Source organism: Chelonoidis abingdonii, chromosome 25, assembly GCF_003597395.2.
Source record: "Chelonoidis abingdonii isolate Lonesome George chromosome 25, CheloAbing_2.0, whole genome shotgun sequence".
NCBI classification, from domain to species: Eukaryota; Metazoa; Chordata; order Testudines; family Testudinidae; genus Chelonoidis; species Chelonoidis abingdonii.
This window is the reverse complement of record NC_133793.1, coordinates 21052288-21070833: the sequence shown is the minus strand read 5'-3', so window position 1 is coordinate 21070833 and position 18546 is coordinate 21052288. Positions and strand designations below refer to the sequence as shown.

Below are 18546 nucleotides of genomic sequence, written 5' to 3'. Positions count from 1 at the left end.
TTTTGATACGGTCTCCCACAGTATTCTTGCCAGCAAGTTAAAGAAGTATAGGCTGGATGAATGGACTGTAAGGTGGATAGAAAGCTGGCTAGATCATTGGGCTCAGCGGGTAGTGATTGATGGCTCCATGTCTAGTTGGCAGCCGGTTTCAAGTGGAGGGCTCCAAAGGGTCAGTCCTGGGGCTGGTTTTGTTCAATATCCTCATTAATGATCTGGAGGATGGCGTGGACTGAACTCTCAGCAAGTTTGCAGATGACACTATCCTGGGAGGAGTGGTAGAAATGCTGGAGGGTAGGGATAGGATACAGAGGGACCTAGACAAATTAGAGGACTGGGCCAAAAGAAACCTGATGAGGTTCAACAAGGACAAGTGCAGAGTCCTGCACTTAGGATGGAAGAATCCCATGCCCTGCTACAGACTAGGGACCGAGTGGCTAGGCAGCAGTTCTGCAGAAAAGGACCTAGGGGTTACAATGGACGAGAAGCTGCATGTGAGTCAACAGTGTGCCCTTGCTGCCAAGAAGGCTAACGACATTTTGGGCTTTATAAGTATGGACATTGCCAATAGATCGAGGGACGTGATCATTCCCCTCTATTCGGCATTGGGGAGGCCTCATCTGGAGTACTGTGTCCAGTTTTGGGCACCACACTACAAGGATGTGGAAAAATTGGAAAGAGTCCAGAAGAAGGCAACAAAAATGATTAGGGGGCTGGAGCACATGACTTCTGAGGAGAGGCTGAGGGAACTGGGATTGTTTAGTCTGCAGAAGAGAAGAGTGAGGGGGGATTTGATAGCTGCTTTCAACTACCTGAAAGGGGGTTCCCAAGAGGATGGATCTAGACTGTTCTCAGTGGTAGCAGATGACAGAACAAAGAGTAATGATCTTAAGTTTCAATGGGGGAGGTTTAAATTGGATATTAAGAAAAACTTTTTCACTACGAGGGTGGTGAAGCACTGGAACAGGCTCCCTAAGCAGAAAGTGGAATCTCCTTCCTTAGAGGTTTTTAAGGTCAGGCTTGACAAAGCCCTGGCTGGGATGATTACTTGGGGATTGGTCCTGCTTTGAGCAGGGGGTTGGACTAGATGACCTCCTGAGGTCCCTTTCAACCGGGATACTCTATGATTCGTTGAGCACTGGATCTTTCTTTGTTCATTCACGATTTCTTAGGCAATCCCCCCTGCTTCTCCGAATTCCCAAGGTCCCTCTCAGCCCTTCCCTTCCCCCACTCCCGCAAGGAGCGCTCTGAAGGGTTTCTTGGAATTTTGGGACTGGTGAAGGGCATGCAGGTGGCGAAGCTGTTATAGCTGCCCTCCCAAATGGATGCCGGTGGAGTGTTTGTGCTCCAACACATCAGTGTGTATTCTGCACATGCCACAGAAACGCTGCTTTAGGAACGTTTTAGAGAGTTTTTTAATTGTTTTGCGAACTATTCCCATACTCTTCCCCCTGCAAAAGGCGACAGACTCGCCCCATAACTTCAGCCGTACAGGCTCCGGGAGAAGGAAATTTTCAGCCAACAGTTAGAAGCGTCTCACAATCCCGTTCGCTGGCTTCTCGGCACGGAAGCCCAAGCTCTCCCTGCGGCAGGGGCGCAGGAGCAAGTGCAGCGATACCAGAGCCGTGACAAGCCTCAAGGGACTCCCGCCTGGCCGGGCTGCGGCCCCACCCCTGGCACGGGGAGAAGGGGTCGCGGCCGGGCTGCGGGCAAGGCGGAGAAAGGCGAACGCGCAGCGCCGCTGGGCACGGAGCCCTGGGCCTGCCTCCCCGTTTCTGGGCTCCCCACACCGGCTGCGAAGCGAGACGTCCCCCGGGACGCGCAGCGACCATCTCGCTGCAGCTGCTTCCCGGGCAGGAGTCGGGCCCGCCACGGCCACCTGCTCCCGCCGGTAACTCTCCGCAGGCCCGGGCCGGCTCGTGCCCTGTGCAGCTCGCCCGCCGCGCGTGTAACGGGAGAAGCTGCCCGGGGCGGCCGGGCCAGCGCCAGAGCGCGGCGCTTTGTGCGCGGAACGAGCCGGCCCGGGCCCGGCCAGCCGGGGAGCCTGGGCAGCGAGACACCCCCCCCGCGAGCGGGAAGAGGAGGGGCGCGACCCGAGGCGGCCCCGGTTAACTCCGCCCACTGCGCTACGATCGCCAGCCCCGCCCCGAGCCCACCCTCAGCAGGGGCGGAGCTCACCTCTCCGCGGGCTCGCCGAACGCGGCAGCCGTGCGCCAATGGCGGGCGAGGGGCGGGGCTCGGAGCCCCGCCCCCTCCTTTGCCTAGATAAGGCTGTGGCCGCAGGCCGCGCTCCGGTGACAGGGATCGCACCGAGCAGCGGGAGGGTGTCGCTTGTGCTGCCGCTGCTGGCCGGGGTGTCTGCGCCTCTCGGCGCGCCGCGCTGCGCTGCGCTGCGCTCGGGTACGTGGCCGGCCTTGTCCGCTGTTACAGCGGCCGGGGCTCTCCCGGGAGGGCTCGGCCGCGGGGCTCCGCCACCCAGGGCGGGCTGGAGCTGGCCGCGGCGCCGCTTGCCGACACCTCGCGAAGGAGGGTCCCGGTGCTGCCAGGCGCAGCCTCTGGGGGCCCGTGTAGAGGTGCCGGGCTCTTGCGGCGCCGCCTCCCGGGCAGAGCCGAGCAGCCGCGCGCTGGTGTCTGCCGTGCCGCGTCCGTGCCCCGCTCCTAGGACTGCGGGTGCCGCCGGCTGCTCCGTGTGAGCGCCCTGCCCGCAGCCCCGGCAGGGGCGGACGCGGGATCCTGCCAAGCTGGCTTCGCCCCGAGCGGGTTAACAAGGGCTCCTTGCAAACCCGGCCTTGGCTGAGCTCAGCCCAGACATCACAGGCTGGGGCATGCGGACCAGCGAGTGCAGGTGGCCAGCCCAGGCACAGCAGAGCGGGCTCGTTAAAGGGGGCTGGCTGGATAGCGGTGACCCAGGCAGAGACACTAGTGATGTGACAGCTCCTCCGTGAGCAGGTCCTTGGCCTTTCTCTCCCAGGACCCGGGTTACATGCAGCCCTGGAGGGAGGGCTCATAGCGCAGTCTCCTTGGAAGAAGGGGAGTGGGTAGAAGCTGCTTTTCCCTGGCAGCACCTCAAGCCTTCTTCTTGCCTTGCAGTGACCTCCTCACAATGGCAGATCACATGATGATGTCAATGAGCCATGGAGTTAATGGGCTCCAGAATTACCGCATGGGAATGAATGGGCTGCAGGGACCCCCCCAGCATGGGCAGCATGTGCTAAGGACTCTACCCACGACCAATCAGATGATGCAGTACGGAGGGGCCAGCATGGATGGGAGCATGAGGCCAAGACCCAATATCAGTGGACAAATGGGCCACCATCAAATGCCTAATACTATGATGTTCAACAGTCCGAGCCAGCAGCAGCAATACCTGGGGCCTGTGGGCACTCAGCAGCTTATGGCCAGCATGCACTTACAGAAACTCAACACCCAGTATCAAGGGCACCCTCTAATGGGCATGAACAATGGTCCCATGGCAGCAGGTGCCCAGCAATACAGAGTGGTGCCTAGTCAGCACCCTGGCATGCAGCACATGCCCTCACCAGCTCTGACCTTGAATGTTATGGACACTGATCTCATAGATGAGGAGGTCTTGACATCTCTGGTCCAGGAACTGGGTTTGGACCGGATTCAGGAGCTGCCTGAGCTCTTCTTGGGACAGAATGAATTTGACTTCATTTCAGACTTTGTCAGCAAACAGCAGCCCAGTGCCATCAGCTGCTGAGGGGCTTGGGGCTCAGCCTTTTCCTTTTGGTGGCTTGATTTCCCCCTTTCCCACCACCTCCCCCAAAACAATCATTGGATGCTGATGGCTTGCACTGGATTGCTTTCTCTTTTCCATGTGGGAGTTATTTTTCTTGTTTGGGAATGGGAGGGGAGGCAGGGTCTGGTGACCCGGACAGAGTGAAGATGAAATCTTGCTGTAGGATCATCCTAAATGGCATGAACAAGTTTTGTTTTCAGCAGAAACAATGGACTACTTAAAGTGACGCTCATGACTTTCCATGTTTAGGCTTCCAAGTGCCAGGGTAGAAGGACAGCGCGGTGCTGCTGCCAATAGTGGTCTTTTGTTCTAGGTTTTGGCATTGCCAGTGAAGTTCACAACTTCATTTGTGATTTAAAATCTTGTGATGGCTTGTGTGTCTGAACCTCCACTATCTCACATTGCAAAGAGGGGCTTTGGTTTGGGGTTTGTTGGTAGCTGGCTTTTTGTCTTAAAATCAAATCCCTTCCTTCCTCACAATACTATGATGTTTAACAGGTCTTGAATCTTCCTTTTCTACTTTGACTTGAACAGGGATCACTTCTCCCTCCATCAGGTTATTACTATTTTATTGTCTTAGCTGCACATACGTATGTGCCTAAACCTCTGTAGAACTTGGATCTTTTAACTTGTACAGCTAATCAACTGTAAAACTACTAAGTATTCAGGCTAATTCAGATGTAAGGCTTAAAGCTGCAGTCAAGCTCCATTTTCTCTGCCTCTGAAACCAAATAAAATCCATGTAATGTATATTCCTGGCCTAATCTTATTTATTCTTGTTCTAATCATTATTTATTAGAAAGGGCTCCATTTGTTTGGCTTTGAGACTGTTGGGAATGACTAAAGGGCTTACTGCGGTTTTAAGATGCTGGCTTTTTAAAAAGGACTGGAACAGCTACATGTTTTTTCCAAGCAGCCATGCACAAGGTTATTTCAGCAGCATAATTTTGTGATGAATATGTAGGACCTTGTAAACCAACCCACCCCCTCCCCGATGTGATAAAGGATGACTTGACTTTTAATTACATTTAACCTTTTCTGAGCAATGTAAAAGCTAGTGGGTTTTTGTTTCCTCTTGTCTCTTGTTTCCAGGCTTTGGAAAGTGGAAAGCTCATTGTGTCAACTTTTAGTTGCTACTGCCCCCTGCTGCTGAGAGTACATGGCAGCACATCATTGTTGATCAATGAAGTGAGAATGTACAGATTAATTTTAAAATAAAAGCTAAAACTCTTAAGTGATGAGCTTTCTTGGTGGTTTATTTAATCAGATGTGCCTAAGATAGGGTTGCCAACTTTGGTTGGATGTATTCTTGGGGGTGTCATCAGATGACACAATCTAAGATTAATCTTTAATGCCTGGAGAGTCCAGGACAATCTTGAAGAGTTGGCAACCCTAGTCTGGGACCATATCAGGCCCTGTCCAACAGCTGTGTACAAGGAGAGCTGTATATTGCTGTCTGGGCTTTGGAGTGGGTCTCTCACTGTCTGTCTAGAAAGTCAATATTACAATGACAGGGCTGCTCATGGCTTAAATTCCCAGGACAACTTGAGCCATTAAAGCTTAATCTAAAGTGTATGGGAGAGGGGGGGTCTGCACCCCCTCTAACTGCATTAGTAGCAGGGATTGCATCTTAGGCACTGCACTGGTGTCTGACTAAAAGGTGGATTATTCACACAGGCAAATTCCCTAATGCAGACAAGCTGGAAGGGTCTGGCAATGAGCTGCTTGTGCCTTGTTCTTGCACTTCTGCTGGGCTCTCCTGTAATTGCTTGCCTTCCACAGGCTAGACTTCTAGGATTCACAACTCAGCATCTCCTGTGAGAACAAAAGAATCCACATCCCCTCCACGCTGCTGGCTAGGAGCTGTGGCTGCTGAGCACTTTAGAAATGGCTAAATTTCCAGAAGCTTTGTGAGGCTATCATGCTGTTTAAAAAAAAAAAAAAAAAATCTTTTTTTTTTTTTTTCATTCCATTTTTTTTTTTCCCCCTGCTGGTCTGACAGTGCTTCATTATTTAACCCACTCTCCCCTCTGAAATACCAGTTTTGATGCTACTGGCCTGCCACTTAATACACTAAATGGTGTAGTGAATTATCCTCTCCTTCCTTCTTTCTCCCGTGCCCCCCCCCCCCCCCCAAATGCTCAGTGATAGAAAACTTCCCTTCAGGCTTGTGCTGAATATAACTGTTAAGGGGCAATCCCTTATGAGTTGTAGGTGCCTGGACCTAAGGTGTCTGCCAGCTGCATGGTATGATGAAGTGTGTGGAGCAGGGGGGTCTTGGTTTTTTCTGTGTTTTTTCAGTGGTTCGCGTCTCAGAGGACTGGAACTCAGTTTCCTGGGTGTTATGGGTTAACAAGGTGAGGGGAGAGGGAGTTTTTACAGGGGACCAGAGAGGGAACTTGGGACCCCAGCCGATGGCCTGGAGGATAGAGTCCCCAGCGACTGGTGACCTGGAGATGCAGCTCAGGAGTCACAGCTGGTTCTGGCCAGTAGGAAGACAATGGGCTGCAAAGAGAGGACCCTGGTGACCTGACCAGCCAGAGGAGGGCTGAGAGGGGAGGAGACCCTGGGCTGCAAAGGGAGGACCCTGGTGACCTGACCAGCCAGAGGAGGGCTGAGAGGGGAGGAGACCCAGGCCTTCCTGTTTATGACCTTGTTTACTTGGAGAGAAGACAATGGACAGAGGGGATTTGGGGCCAGGGATATTGGAGGCCCAGCTAGGAAGCAGGGGGGCTCTGGGCTGGAGAGCAGGGAGCAAGCAGGGCCCACCTGGATGCAAGGAGGCTGGGCTGAGGGAGGCCAGGCTAGAGGCCCTGAGAGTTTCCTGTGCTGTGTTCAACTCTCAATAAACTCTCCTGTTTTATGCTGGCTGAGAGTCACTCTGGTCTAGAGAATAGGACTGCATCAACCCCTTCGGGGTGAGGAGTGCCCACAGCAAGAGACAGACATACTAAGGCTCAGAGAGGTGCTGCTCCAGGAGGTGGAGGGGCCTGACCCCAAGAGAGAGTGGACCCCCAAGAAGGGCTGTTGCACTGAAAGGGGCACCTCCTATGGACCCCATGAGGCCAAGGGTGGGCATGATCTGTGAGTCTGTGACACATGGTACAGAGCCTCTGGAAAAGCAAATGACCAAAATGAAGCATTTTGGTGCAGTTGCTGATTGGACAGACTGGTAGAGGTTTCAATCAGAGCAGGAGAGCTGACTATTGACTGAACTGACATGCACTTAATCTGCCACCTGGTTAGGAATAAAGATCTCTACACCTCCTCCAGAATCCTGGGCTTCAGGAACATTCAGTGCTGCCCTTTAGCACAGAGCCTGGGGGTGAATAACTGCTACCTGCTCTGTCACAGCCACACCTGGGGGACTCCTCAGCATGAGACTAGCCACGTAGCAAGAAGTTAACAAATAAATGAAACTGGTAGTTTCTCAGACACAGAACAGATGTTCCCCTAGTAGAAGCACAGGGACGGCTGAGAGAATAAATGCTTGTTACAAACCAAAGCCTTGTTTGCATTTACTGTTCATACATTCTCTACGCCCCATGGAAACTGTCACTAAATATTCCGAAAACAGCCTAACTCCCCCCGCCCTGCTACCTGGGGTGGGTGGGTAATACTAGTGTTCTTTTGTCTGTCCAGCAGCGCGAGCTTGATGTATAAGGCTGATTAATAATGCAAATACAGATGCCATCTCATAGTGCACATCTGGGGAAGAGAGGTCCTGGTTATGTGTCAATATTAGACACAGCTGTAATAGAATGAATTCATAATTTGATAAAACATGAATATGGATTAGCAGGGGTGACTCTAGCTTTTCTGCTGCTCCAAGCATGGCGGTCAGGCTGCCTTCAATGATGCACTTGCAGGAGGTTCCCCAGTCCTGTGGATTTGGTGGCTTGCCTGCGGGAGGTCAACCTGTCCCACAACTTCAGTGTATTCGCTGCTGAATCCGCGGGACTGGCGGACCTCCCGTAGGCAAGCCCCTGAAGGCAGCCTGACTGGCGCTCTCACAGCGACTGGCAGAACGCCCCCCCACAGGTTGCCATCCTACGCACGTGCTTTGAGCGCTGGTGTCTGGAGCCACCGCTGTGCATTAGAGGGATATGCAATGCACCGTGAAAGGTACTGGGTTTAGTTTGATTCAAGACAGCTGATGTTACTGCTGATATTGCATAAATCAGCCATTAAAGTGAGTTTTAGCTCTTGGGAGCAAGTCCTAGTAGTTGAAGTTAAGATTGTTTCTGAAACTATTTTCACACAAGTTTAAATCTCATAGTGAACAGACACACCTGAAGGGTACATTGACAAGCCTTTAATGCCTTAGATTTAAGGGCCAGAAGGGACCAGTCTGACGATCTAAATAGAACCTTCCCCAGCAGTTCCTATATGGAACCCATAATGGCTGGCTGAATTAGTGTAAAGGTAACACTTTTGGTCTCTTTTTTAATGTTCATCTTGTTTAGCTTGGAGTTTGTGAAGTTCCTTGGGATGGTCCTCTTAGTGCATTTGTGTTTCTTTAACCCAGACTCCTGCAGACCTCACCAACTCCATAGGAACTTCTGCAATGCAGGGCTGCAACATGTGTAATATTAGATGTTCCCGTTCTCCCCTAGTCCCAAACTCCCATTCTTCTTACCACAGGAAAATAAGTCAGAGGCCTCTTCTCTATATTGACTTTCAGTCACTGGTGCCCCTAACACACAGGCTCAGCACCTCTGGTAGTAGCAGGGGGAGTGAGTGATAGCAGAGGAGGAAAGACCTGGCACCATGTAGCTCACAAAATATTTCCTTTAAGTGCTTTCTGGCTAATGGCTTATGTGCCAAAAGCCTCATGAACTAAACTGTGCTTGGTGCCCCATCTATGCCAGATGACACAGTCTTTCCCGAAAATCCAATGGTAAATAAAGGCCAACATGCATGCTCCTTCCTACCTGCTATAGGCTATTTTGGGCTTGAAAACTCACTGTGGGATGACTCTGATCTTGAAAACATCCCAAGGCCTGGATCCACAGAGTTCCTCACTCCTGGGGCTCTGCAAAGTATCAGATGAAGGGGAATAATACAGGCCTGGAAATGGACAGATTTTCTTTCTGCGAAGAGGAATGGTAGCATAAATTAAGACAGGGGAAGGAGGCCCTATGTGAGCACTGCAGTCTGCTGGGGCCAGTTCACCCTAGGAAGTTGTATCTGCTTGAGAATTTGCTCACTTGCAGAATTTCCTCTGTCCAAATAGTGTCCACATCATCTCAGATTGGCTTGGTGGCTTTGATGACAAAGAGATATCTCAGTGAAGGGGGGTTCTTCCTTTGGCTTCAGGAATAGAGATTCAGGCCTGATTTTGGACAAGAGCAAATTCTAAGAATATGTTTGTTTTGTTTTCTTGAAAAATCTCCTCTGGACAGGTCCTAATGCAAAGCATCTCCCCTGTGAGGTATCTATGGTCCTTGATTTTCATATCTAGGGAGCACAGGAACAACTTTAAAACACTGTCGCCAGGGGAGCATACTCTCTAGCCACCACGGTTGCTAGGAGAAGTGGTGTCTGGGTCTATGTCTGCTGGGCCCCTCTTGGCCAACTAACCTTGATAGAGAGGCTGTAACAACACTGGGTCTCCCCAGCTGCACTGGACCCTACTTGGCCACTCACTAAGTATCTTTAGATGTTTTCCTCCTAAAAATTAGGCCTCAGGATCTGCCTTGGCAAACGGACGGTGTGAATGTGCCAGGAAGGCTGGAGACATGATGGCTCCCTAGGTTTCATTGCCTACAGTTTGGAGGTGCAGAATAGGTCCCCTTCCCTATGTGCTCACCTGTGCTTCCTAGCACACACTTGGAAGCTGGAGATGAGCACAGCATAATAGTCCCAAAAGCGCCTAGGTGTCGTAGAAGCACATGTATCTTGGAAAGTCAGTGGAATTTAGGCTTCTAGATGTCAGTCACTTTTGAAAATTTGATTCAGACTCCTACATCAGTTTTGAGAATGTTATCCCTTGTCCCAAAAGTGGCGTGCACAGATCCATTTCCCCTTCGCTATGCCACCACCACAGAGTTTAGACCCTGATGGCCAGGATGTGAATACAGCTTCTTACAGGAAAGCTGAAAGACTGCCATGGACAGTGGCCATCCATGAGCCCTCTTTATAGCCCTTACATTGTCACAAAGCTATCCTCCCCCACGGGAGAACTTCAGACTCTAACTTCTGTTCCAGCTGCTTGGGCGGCGTGCCTAGCAGAGAACCATGCCATGCATCTAGCACAGCCGTCTCTTGAGCTCTAGTTGCTGTAGACTTGCTTTGCAGATAAGGCCCTCCGCTCACTTTTCAAAGTGCAGCCCTATGTAGGGAGGAAGACAGAAGCTGCAGGCTACTACGTACCGTGGGCTCTCCTCTACCACACTCACCCATGCTCTGAACCTACCTGCAGCCCTACCTCCCAGTGCCTGTGAAAACTAAGTCCCAAAAACTAGGTTTTAAAGGGAAAATGCCTGGTGGTTGCTTCTTTCCCTTGTCATGGCCATCAGGGCAGGTCACTCTAATCTTGACTCTAGAAGCCAACCTTAACCTGCTCTGCTGTGAGAACCCGCCCCCCTCCCCCGGCTATTAACGCACAGCCTCTGGCATGTAAGCTGCTCCTTGGATTGTGCAACTGAATGACTCCAGTCCCAGACACAGGTAATGAAAGTTTGTTTCCATATAAGTTCTTGAGATACTTTATGAAAATGCCAGAAAATTCCATAAGTGCCTTCTCCTGGTTCCAGATCCAAAAGGATCGATGTTCTCTACCTCCCAGACTCCAAGCTTTGGCAATGCCACCATTGTGCTTACATGAAAAGCAGCCATTGTCCAATCTTAGAGCAAGGCACAAGAGTAGGGACTCCTGAGCTCTATCCTGATCTCTATTATCTTGTTGCTTCTTCTTGTCATGTGTCATAGAATCATAGAATATCAGGGTTGGAAGGGTCCTCAGGAGGGCATCTAGTCCAGCCCCCTGCTCAAAGCAGGACCAATCCCCAACTAAATCATCCCAGCCAGGGCTTCGTCAAGCCTGACTTTAAAAACCTTCAAGGAAGGAGATTCCATCAGCTCCCAGGTAACCCATTCCAGTGCTTCACCACCCTCCTAGTGAAAAAGTTTTTCCTGATATCCAACCTAAACCTCCCCCACTACAACTTGAGACCGTTACTCCTTGTTCTGTCATCTGGTACCACTGAGAACAGTCTAGATCCATCATCTTGGGAACCCCCTTTCAGGTAGTTGAAAGCAGCTATCAAATCCCCCTTCATTCTTCTCTTCTGCAGACTAAAATAATCCCAGTTCCCTCAGCCTCTCCTCATAAATCAGGTGCTCCAGCCCCCTAACCATTTTTGTTGCCCTCCGCTGGACTCTTTCCAATTTTCCCACATCCTTCTTGTAGTGTGGTGCCCAAAACTGGACACAGTACTCCAGATGAGGCCTCACCAGTGCCGAATAGAGAGGAATGATCACGTCCCTCAATCTGCTGGCAGTGTCCCTACTTATACAGCCCAAAATGCCGTTTGCCTTCTTGGCAAAAAGGTCACACTGTTGTCTCATATCCAGCTTCTCGTCCATTGTAACCCCTAGGTCAGGGGTCGGCAACCTTTTGGAAGTGGTGTGCCGAGTCTTCATTTATTCACTTTAATTTAAGGTTTCGCGTGCTGGTAATACATTTTAACATTTCTATAATATATAACTAAACTATTGTTGTATGTAAAGTAAATAAGGTTTTTAAAATGTTTAAGAAGCTTTATTTAAAATTAAATTAAAATGAAGAGCCCCTCCCGGACCGGTGGCCAGGACCTGGGCAGTGTGAGTGTCGCTGAAAATCAACTCGCGTGCCACCTTTGGCACATGTGCCATAGGTTGCCTACCCCTGCCCTAGGTCCTTTTCTGCAGAACTGCTGCCTAGCCACTCAGTCCCTAGTCTGTAGCAGGGCATGGGATTCTTCCATCCTAAGTGCAGGACTCTGCACTTGTCCTTGTTGAACCTCATCATTGGGCCATTCTTTTGGCCCAATCCTCTAATTTGTCTAGGTCCCTCTGTGACCTATCCCTGTCCTCCAGCGTATCTACCACTCCTCCCAGTTTAGTGTCATCTGCAAACTTGCTGAGGGTGCAGTCCACGCCATCCATATGGTCCTCATACTGCTACCCACTACATTGGTGCACATGTGACTGTCTGATCATTGAACTCTGCCAGATCACTGGAAGAACATTCACGCACAAGCAGCTGGCATCGCAAGAGCTGCTTCATATTGTGAGGCTCTGTGGTGCAGTCACAGGTATTGGGGCCAGTGCTGTAACCCCATTTGGTCATCTTGTCCTTAGACTGGCCAACTCCAGCGTGGAGTCAATTAAGACTATGCCGTATAGTCCAGGGTTGATGTGCGCCAAGTGGTAGGTGCTCAACTAGTCAGAGCCAGAGCATGCAGGTTACAGGGTTGTTCTGTACTCATATGCCATAACTGAACCCTGTTCTGTTTGGGTGACAATGTTAGGGGCTTAATGGTGGCAAGAAAACTTTGTTGTGACTTCAGTCAACTCAGCTTCAGTGTTCTAACATATAGCTGATGCCTTGGATCTGTGCATTACCTTGTATGCTCGACTCCATTGCAACTTCCCAGTGTATATCAAAAGGAGCAACGCCTGCAAGGATGCAGAGGCTGTTGACATGAGTAGGCTTAAGGCATCCTTTAAGATAGTGGCAGGTGGTGTTAAGAACAGGATCTAGCTTCTTTGCATGAGGGGATCATGCCTGCACTACATAGGACTATTCAGCAGAGGAGTAGCAAAGTGCCAATGCTATTGATCGCAGTGTGGTTTGGTCTACACCACACTTCAGTGTAACCAGCTTGCTGAGAATGTTGTTTCCTATGCTAACCTTGGCTTTAGTTCTCAATGTGGATCTAAAGGAGAGTGTGCAGTCAAGAGTAACACCAAGGTATACAAGGATTTATAGAATGAGTAAATTTCATCCTAAGCCAGCTGATGTTGAGTTCGTGTTCTCAGTTTTTGAGGTAGAATGCACTGACTTGCATCTTTGCTGGGTTTGCGTGCAGTTTGTTGGCAGCATAGTACTTCTCTCGGGCATTAAGTTCATTCACCAGAGTACTTTCTAATATGCCAAACTTCTTGTGCTGTGTGGTGACACACAGATCATCTGCATAGATAAACCATCTTGTGCCGGAGCAGCTTGGCTGTTTGTGTAGCTGTTAAATAAAGTAGGTGCTAGGACACTACCTTGTGGGAGGTCATTTTTCTGTCATCCCTGTCAGCTCCATTTGCCACAAAAGTTCACAAAGAATCTTTTGTTCTCCAATATGGTCTGTATTAGCTTCATGAAGAGGTGGTTTTTTGTTACCATTAGTACCTTGGCAAGGGGCCATAGCAGGAGCTTTCACGTGGCTGTCCCTGTCAGCCTTAAAGATTGCAAATCCTGCTAAATGCTTTGTACTACTTCTTTTCCACATCTTATTACTGTGATGCTACAAAACAAAGAAAGACATTAAAAACAAGTCTGGACATCAAGGGTCCTGCTTGGGACCAGCACTGAGTGTTCTCTCCATAAATGTTGAAGGATTGTCAATTCCAAAACAGGAAATGTTTGCTGATATTTGTGCAAAATACCAGTACCATGTTCTCAGCCTACAGTAGACTGACTGAGAATTACAGGAGAAACAACCTGGGATCCCAGGAATTCTGGTGGCAGTTGGGAGAACCACACAGCCAATACGGCAGTGCCATATTTGTTAAGCTAGGCATAAGGACTGCATCCACCTGTAAAACGGAAGAGGATAATATTGAGCTTCTCATTGTTGAGCTCAACAAGCTCTCCATAATGCCTATCTACAACCACCAGAGATACTTTTAAATTTTGTTGACCTGCTCATACAATGACAAAGTGTATCATGCATCTTCACTGGCGATTTCAACAGCAATAGCACTCGGTGGGGCTATGCAGAGAACAAGGATGGTGGAAAGTTGGTCTGGACATGGGCAGCCACGTAATGGCTGAGTGTGATTCATGACCCAAAGTTACCAGGCCGGGGAGACATGGTCAGGGCTCAGTAGCTCTGCGTGGGTCAGTGGTCTCAGCCCTGCAGGCAGCGACAGCATCCTTGGGCCCCACATGGCAGGCAGATTCACTGTACTTGGTCAAACCCAAATTGTTTTTATACACAGGGTATACCCTGTGTAACCAGTTCAGTTCCCTTCCCTAGTAATGATATGCTGCCTGCTTACATGAGCAGGGCTGGATTTGAAGTGAAGACTGGAAGCTAAAGCTCTATCTCCCACCAGCAGTGCCCAGAACCAGCCAGCAACTCCCCACTGGAAACACACACAGAAAGGGAGTTTACTTGGTTCATATTTTTCCTTGATTTATGACACAAAGGCCGAGACTCCTCTCATGCTGATGCAAACTAGGAGTCAATGGGGTTATGCCATGGGAACAGAATGCAGCACCCTCAGATACAGGAGCTGGGTCTGAGCAAAAGGATGCACCTGGTCAGGACGGTCTGAGCTGATGAATGTTTGTGCTGCCCTTTGAGAACAGCATTTCTCTAATCCCAGGAAATGTGACTCTAACATAGCCATGTAACTCCCAGGGAAATGCAGACCCCCACCCCACTCAGGATGACATGGGTGGAGCAGGGAACTCTCTTCCTAAGATGGCCTCTGGTTAGTGCTAATGCAGAGGGTGACTATGGCTGATGGGGTGAAAGCCACACTCCATGCAATGAGACACCGGTGATTAGAAACTCATACTCATTACTGCAAGGCTTCCCTTCCGGCAGTGTTTCTGGGATGTGTCTTGTACTGACAGACCCTTCTTCAGGGTCCCACAAGTTCAGTGCTGGTGTTTGTTTATGATGTGTTACAATAGAGAGGAGGATGTGGTTTGTGAAATTCATAGGTTGGTTGTAGCCCACTGCTGGGTTGCCTCACAGTTGCTATATCAAGAGATGGACCAAGTTCAGCTCTTCCTGTTTCAACGGTAAATTCAAAGGACAGTTAGATGCAGGTTGTTAAATCAAGTTGAGAAATGTTTCAACATCTTGGGCCAAATCCTGTGCTAGGTTACCACAGCCCAGAGAATTCAACTGGGATTTCCCCAGTGCACTGGAGAGTAGAGCTGGCTGCTGCTCTGAAGGCCGTGTCTTCGGCCCATCAAAGCAGCTTTAGGAGGCCGGGTGCAATGATGAGTCCTTTTTTGAGTTTCCAGAAACTTGTTTCCTTGGATAGTAGCCTCCAAAAGCATTTGGCCAGCTGTGTGGTGTAATGAATTCCCAGAGATCATATTTATAAACATGGCAGAAAATGTCTACATAGGGAAATAAGAAACAGTCCCAGGAGAATAGGGAACCTCCAACAATTCAGCAGTGAATGATCTGCATAGCCTGAGTCCAATCACATCTCTGACCACCTGAAGAACTTGGGCTGGGAATCCCATGGATCAGGCACTTGTGTGACTTTTCCACTACTTCCTAAAGGTCAGATGAAGTCAAAGGCAAGACTACCATTCTCTTCAGTGGGAACAGGATGAGACCTCAGGTTTGGGCAGGTTGAACATGCTATAACAGCAGAGTTTCACCCACAGACTGATATCCTCCCTACCAGCTGAAAACAGGAACATGCAGAAGTGCAAGGATGTGGCGAAAGTTACACAAACTCAACAGCCATCTGCTCCACTTCATTCAATATTCTTTTTGTCTGACCTAGTAACAAGTTTCTCTCCTGCTCTCCTCAACCCCAGCACTTCTCAATCATATTGCAGCAGTCCCACTTTGCCAACTGGGTCTCTCCTCTTTGCTGGAATGGGTTCTATGCTTCTTTCACTTTTCACTCCTGGAGTCCCATCACTTCACAGTAGATGGGATGGCAGGAACATCTGTTTGAGTTCAGATGGGCAGACTCATGAGTCACCTGCCACAGGATCAGGGCTGTCTCTAGGTTTTTTGCCGCCCCAAGCAAAAAATTTGCCACCCTAAGCTCAGGTGGGGGCTGGGGCTCGCAGGCGGTGCTGGAAGTGGAGGGAGTGATGTCACCTTCTCCCAGTGCCTGCAGGGGCTTTACTCCCTCCCCTGCCAGGCCGCACAGAGAAGCCCCAATATAAGGGGTGGCACAAAGCAGTGCAGCAGCCAGTGCACAGATGAGGTGGTGCAGCCCCAACTCCCCAGCAGAACTCGCCTCTCCTCCCCAGGTAGCAGTGAGGCCCTGGCAGCTCAGCATGCTGGGGCTGGGGCTTGGGCTTCCCCTTCTCGCTGCAGCCGGGGACCCGGCGCCCTTGCCCTCTCTAAGTGGCTCCAAGAGTGCAACTGCCCCCCCCAAAAAAGGATAGCTGGAATGCCGCCCGTGGAAATGTGCCACCCCAAGCACATGGTTGTTTTGCTGGTGCCTAGAGCCGGTCCTGCATAGGATACAGACAACCTGCCCAGAGCGAAAGGGGAAATGTATAAACCCCGTCTATCTGACACAGATACAAGAACAATACTACAGATGTCACAGCCCAAGCAATGAAAGAGAAGAAAGGGGTTTACTCCATCTCTCTATTTAAGACTGAATCTCTGTGTGACTCGAAAGCATGTCTCTCTCACCAACAGCAGTTGGTCCAGTAAAAGATATGACTTCCCCCACCTTGTCTCTCTCATATCCTGGGACCAACACTACTACTGCGACACGGAATCCCTCCATGTTATTCTGGTGCATTTCCAGAGGCAAGCAGTGCTCCCAAGTAATACCCACAAAAGTACTTTGTGAAGTCCTTTGAGATCCATGGGGAACAATGAAAGGGAAGGGTGTCACATGTATCACAAATGAGGTGCACTGTAAATTCTCTGCACTTAGGGGCACATGTGGCTAGGCAGCTGTAAGATTCAACACTAATCTTGGCGTCGTCTGGTGTTGTAGGCAGAGAGAGCAGCATGGCTGTCCGTGAAGAAGAGGAGTGGGTTGGCTGTGTACAGTGCTCCCACGCTGCCCAGGAAGTCTTGGTGGAGCGGCCATAGACTCCTGCTGGAGTGGCAAATAGGAAAAGTCTGCAGTGCCCAGGCTGGCATTTCTGGAGAACAACCCTGTGATCCTATGGGCTGCTTTGGATGTCAGGGACAAGCCCCACATGATCAATACCCTGCTGCCACAGGAAACAGCAAGTGGCCTTCTTCCTTCCCACCCTCCCTGTTCAATCTGTGATGAGGTGATAATTGTGCCATGGCTGAGACCCAGGAGTTTTCCACAGTCTCTAGCTGGGGTTCAGGTCCCTTAAGGAAAACCTCTGCAAGGGGTGGCAGAAGGAGGAGCTGGGCATGTGCCCTAGTTTCCTTTGTCATGAAGGACATGAAGAAGGCTTGAAGGGAGTGTATTTATTTATTTATTACTTGCAGAGTGAGTTAGTCTGCTTGTATGCCACAGTAGAAATGCAGGTCTGGTTTGCACTGGTTTGTCAGGAAGACTTTCTGAGAGATGGGGAAGTGAGGGGACGGGACACAGAGTAAAACCTGGTAGTTGAGAGGGCCTATGATTTTCATTCACAGGGCATTTAGACCAGGAAAACCAGTGGGTGTTTTAAAACACATTAGCTACCACATTGTAGCTACAACATTTGAATGCCCTGGGGTTCCCCTTGACCAACTAACATTAAAATACAACTGGCTACATCCACACTAGGTTCTAAAACTTGCAAATTAAAATGAGTTCACTAAACACTTTTAAAAACACCCTTCCCTTGATGGGGACAAGACCCCTGTCCAGTGCTCTTGGGTTTGTTTGTTTTTTCACCCCATTTAACTCCAACAGTTCCCACAAGCAGTTGAAGGAATTAAGTTCTTTTTTAAAGATTCAGCACTGCTGAGATGAGAACATTTCTAATCCACTGCTTTGCATCCTCCCATGAAACCTCCAGCATCAACAGGGCAGAGCAGATGTGACAACCTCAGGATTTCTAAGATGAAAAAGAAGCAGAGAAAAAACATTTTTTTTGTTTGACAAGAACCTTCAGCTCTTCCGTATACAATGTCACAACAAAATCAGGCCACTTCTGCTCTGCAGTTCACTGTTAATGTAGATGCGTAAAGTAGAAAAAAAGTGGAAATGAGAAGCATGGAATTAAATCCATCCACTGGGAAGGCGCAGCAGTCTTGTCTGAATGAAGCTGTCCACCCGCAATGCCCGTGTTCTATACTGGCCACATGCCTTTTGTCCTAGGGCTGTGTTCTACGGGAGAACAGTAAGATCCCGTCCCAATGCCCATGTGGCAGATCCCCTAGACAAAAGCTAAGGGTGGGGGGACCCAGTGCTAAGAGCTTGCCCATTGTTCCTATCTCCCTGACGTTCAGCACTGGTGAGGAGTGCAAAGACTCCACCTAGGCAGCACCACCACAGCCTCCCTGAAGACTGTCTCCAACTTGGTCCAGAAGGGCCATGACTGGGAGTAAAAGGAGAGCTCAGTCTCCAGGGCCCATCCAGCCCTTGGCCTTTCTACTGGGATTGTTAGTGAGGGTGCCCGCAGGAATTTGGACAGCTATCAATGGCTATTAGCCAGGATGGTCAGGGATGGTGTCCCTAGCCTCTGTTTGCCAGAAGCTAGGAATGGGCAACGGGATGGATCACTTGATGATTACTTGTTCTGTTCATTCTTTCTGGGGCACCTGGCACTGGCCACTGTCAGAAGACAGGATACTGGGCTAGATGAAGCCACCATCAACAGAAACAACTTTCAGCTACTTTCCCATGGGGAGAGAAGTAAAGAGCTGCTATTCCATTCCTGTTACTGG

At 49.9% G+C, this 18546-nt stretch overlaps 2 protein-coding genes across 4 annotated transcripts in view; both read left to right on the top strand.

Moving 5' to 3' along the window:
• Positions 1-2213: 2213 nt before the first annotated feature.
• Positions 2214-4995, top strand: LOC116832651 (cbp/p300-interacting transactivator 3). The gene is given in 3 exon segments (XM_032793497.2): positions 2214-2316; positions 2319-2397; positions 3088-4995. Coding segments are annotated over 3 exon segments (813 nt in total). The 3' UTR covers positions 3719-4995.
• Positions 2282-18546, top strand: part of HNRNPR (heterogeneous nuclear ribonucleoprotein R) — a 667870-nt gene continuing 651605 nt past the window's right edge. For all 3 annotated transcript variants that reach the window (XM_075060789.1, XM_075060786.1, XM_075060787.1), the window contains exon 1: positions 2282-2291. The gene's annotated coding sequence lies outside the window, so the exon portion shown is untranslated. The remainder of the gene's footprint in view (positions 2292-18546) is intronic.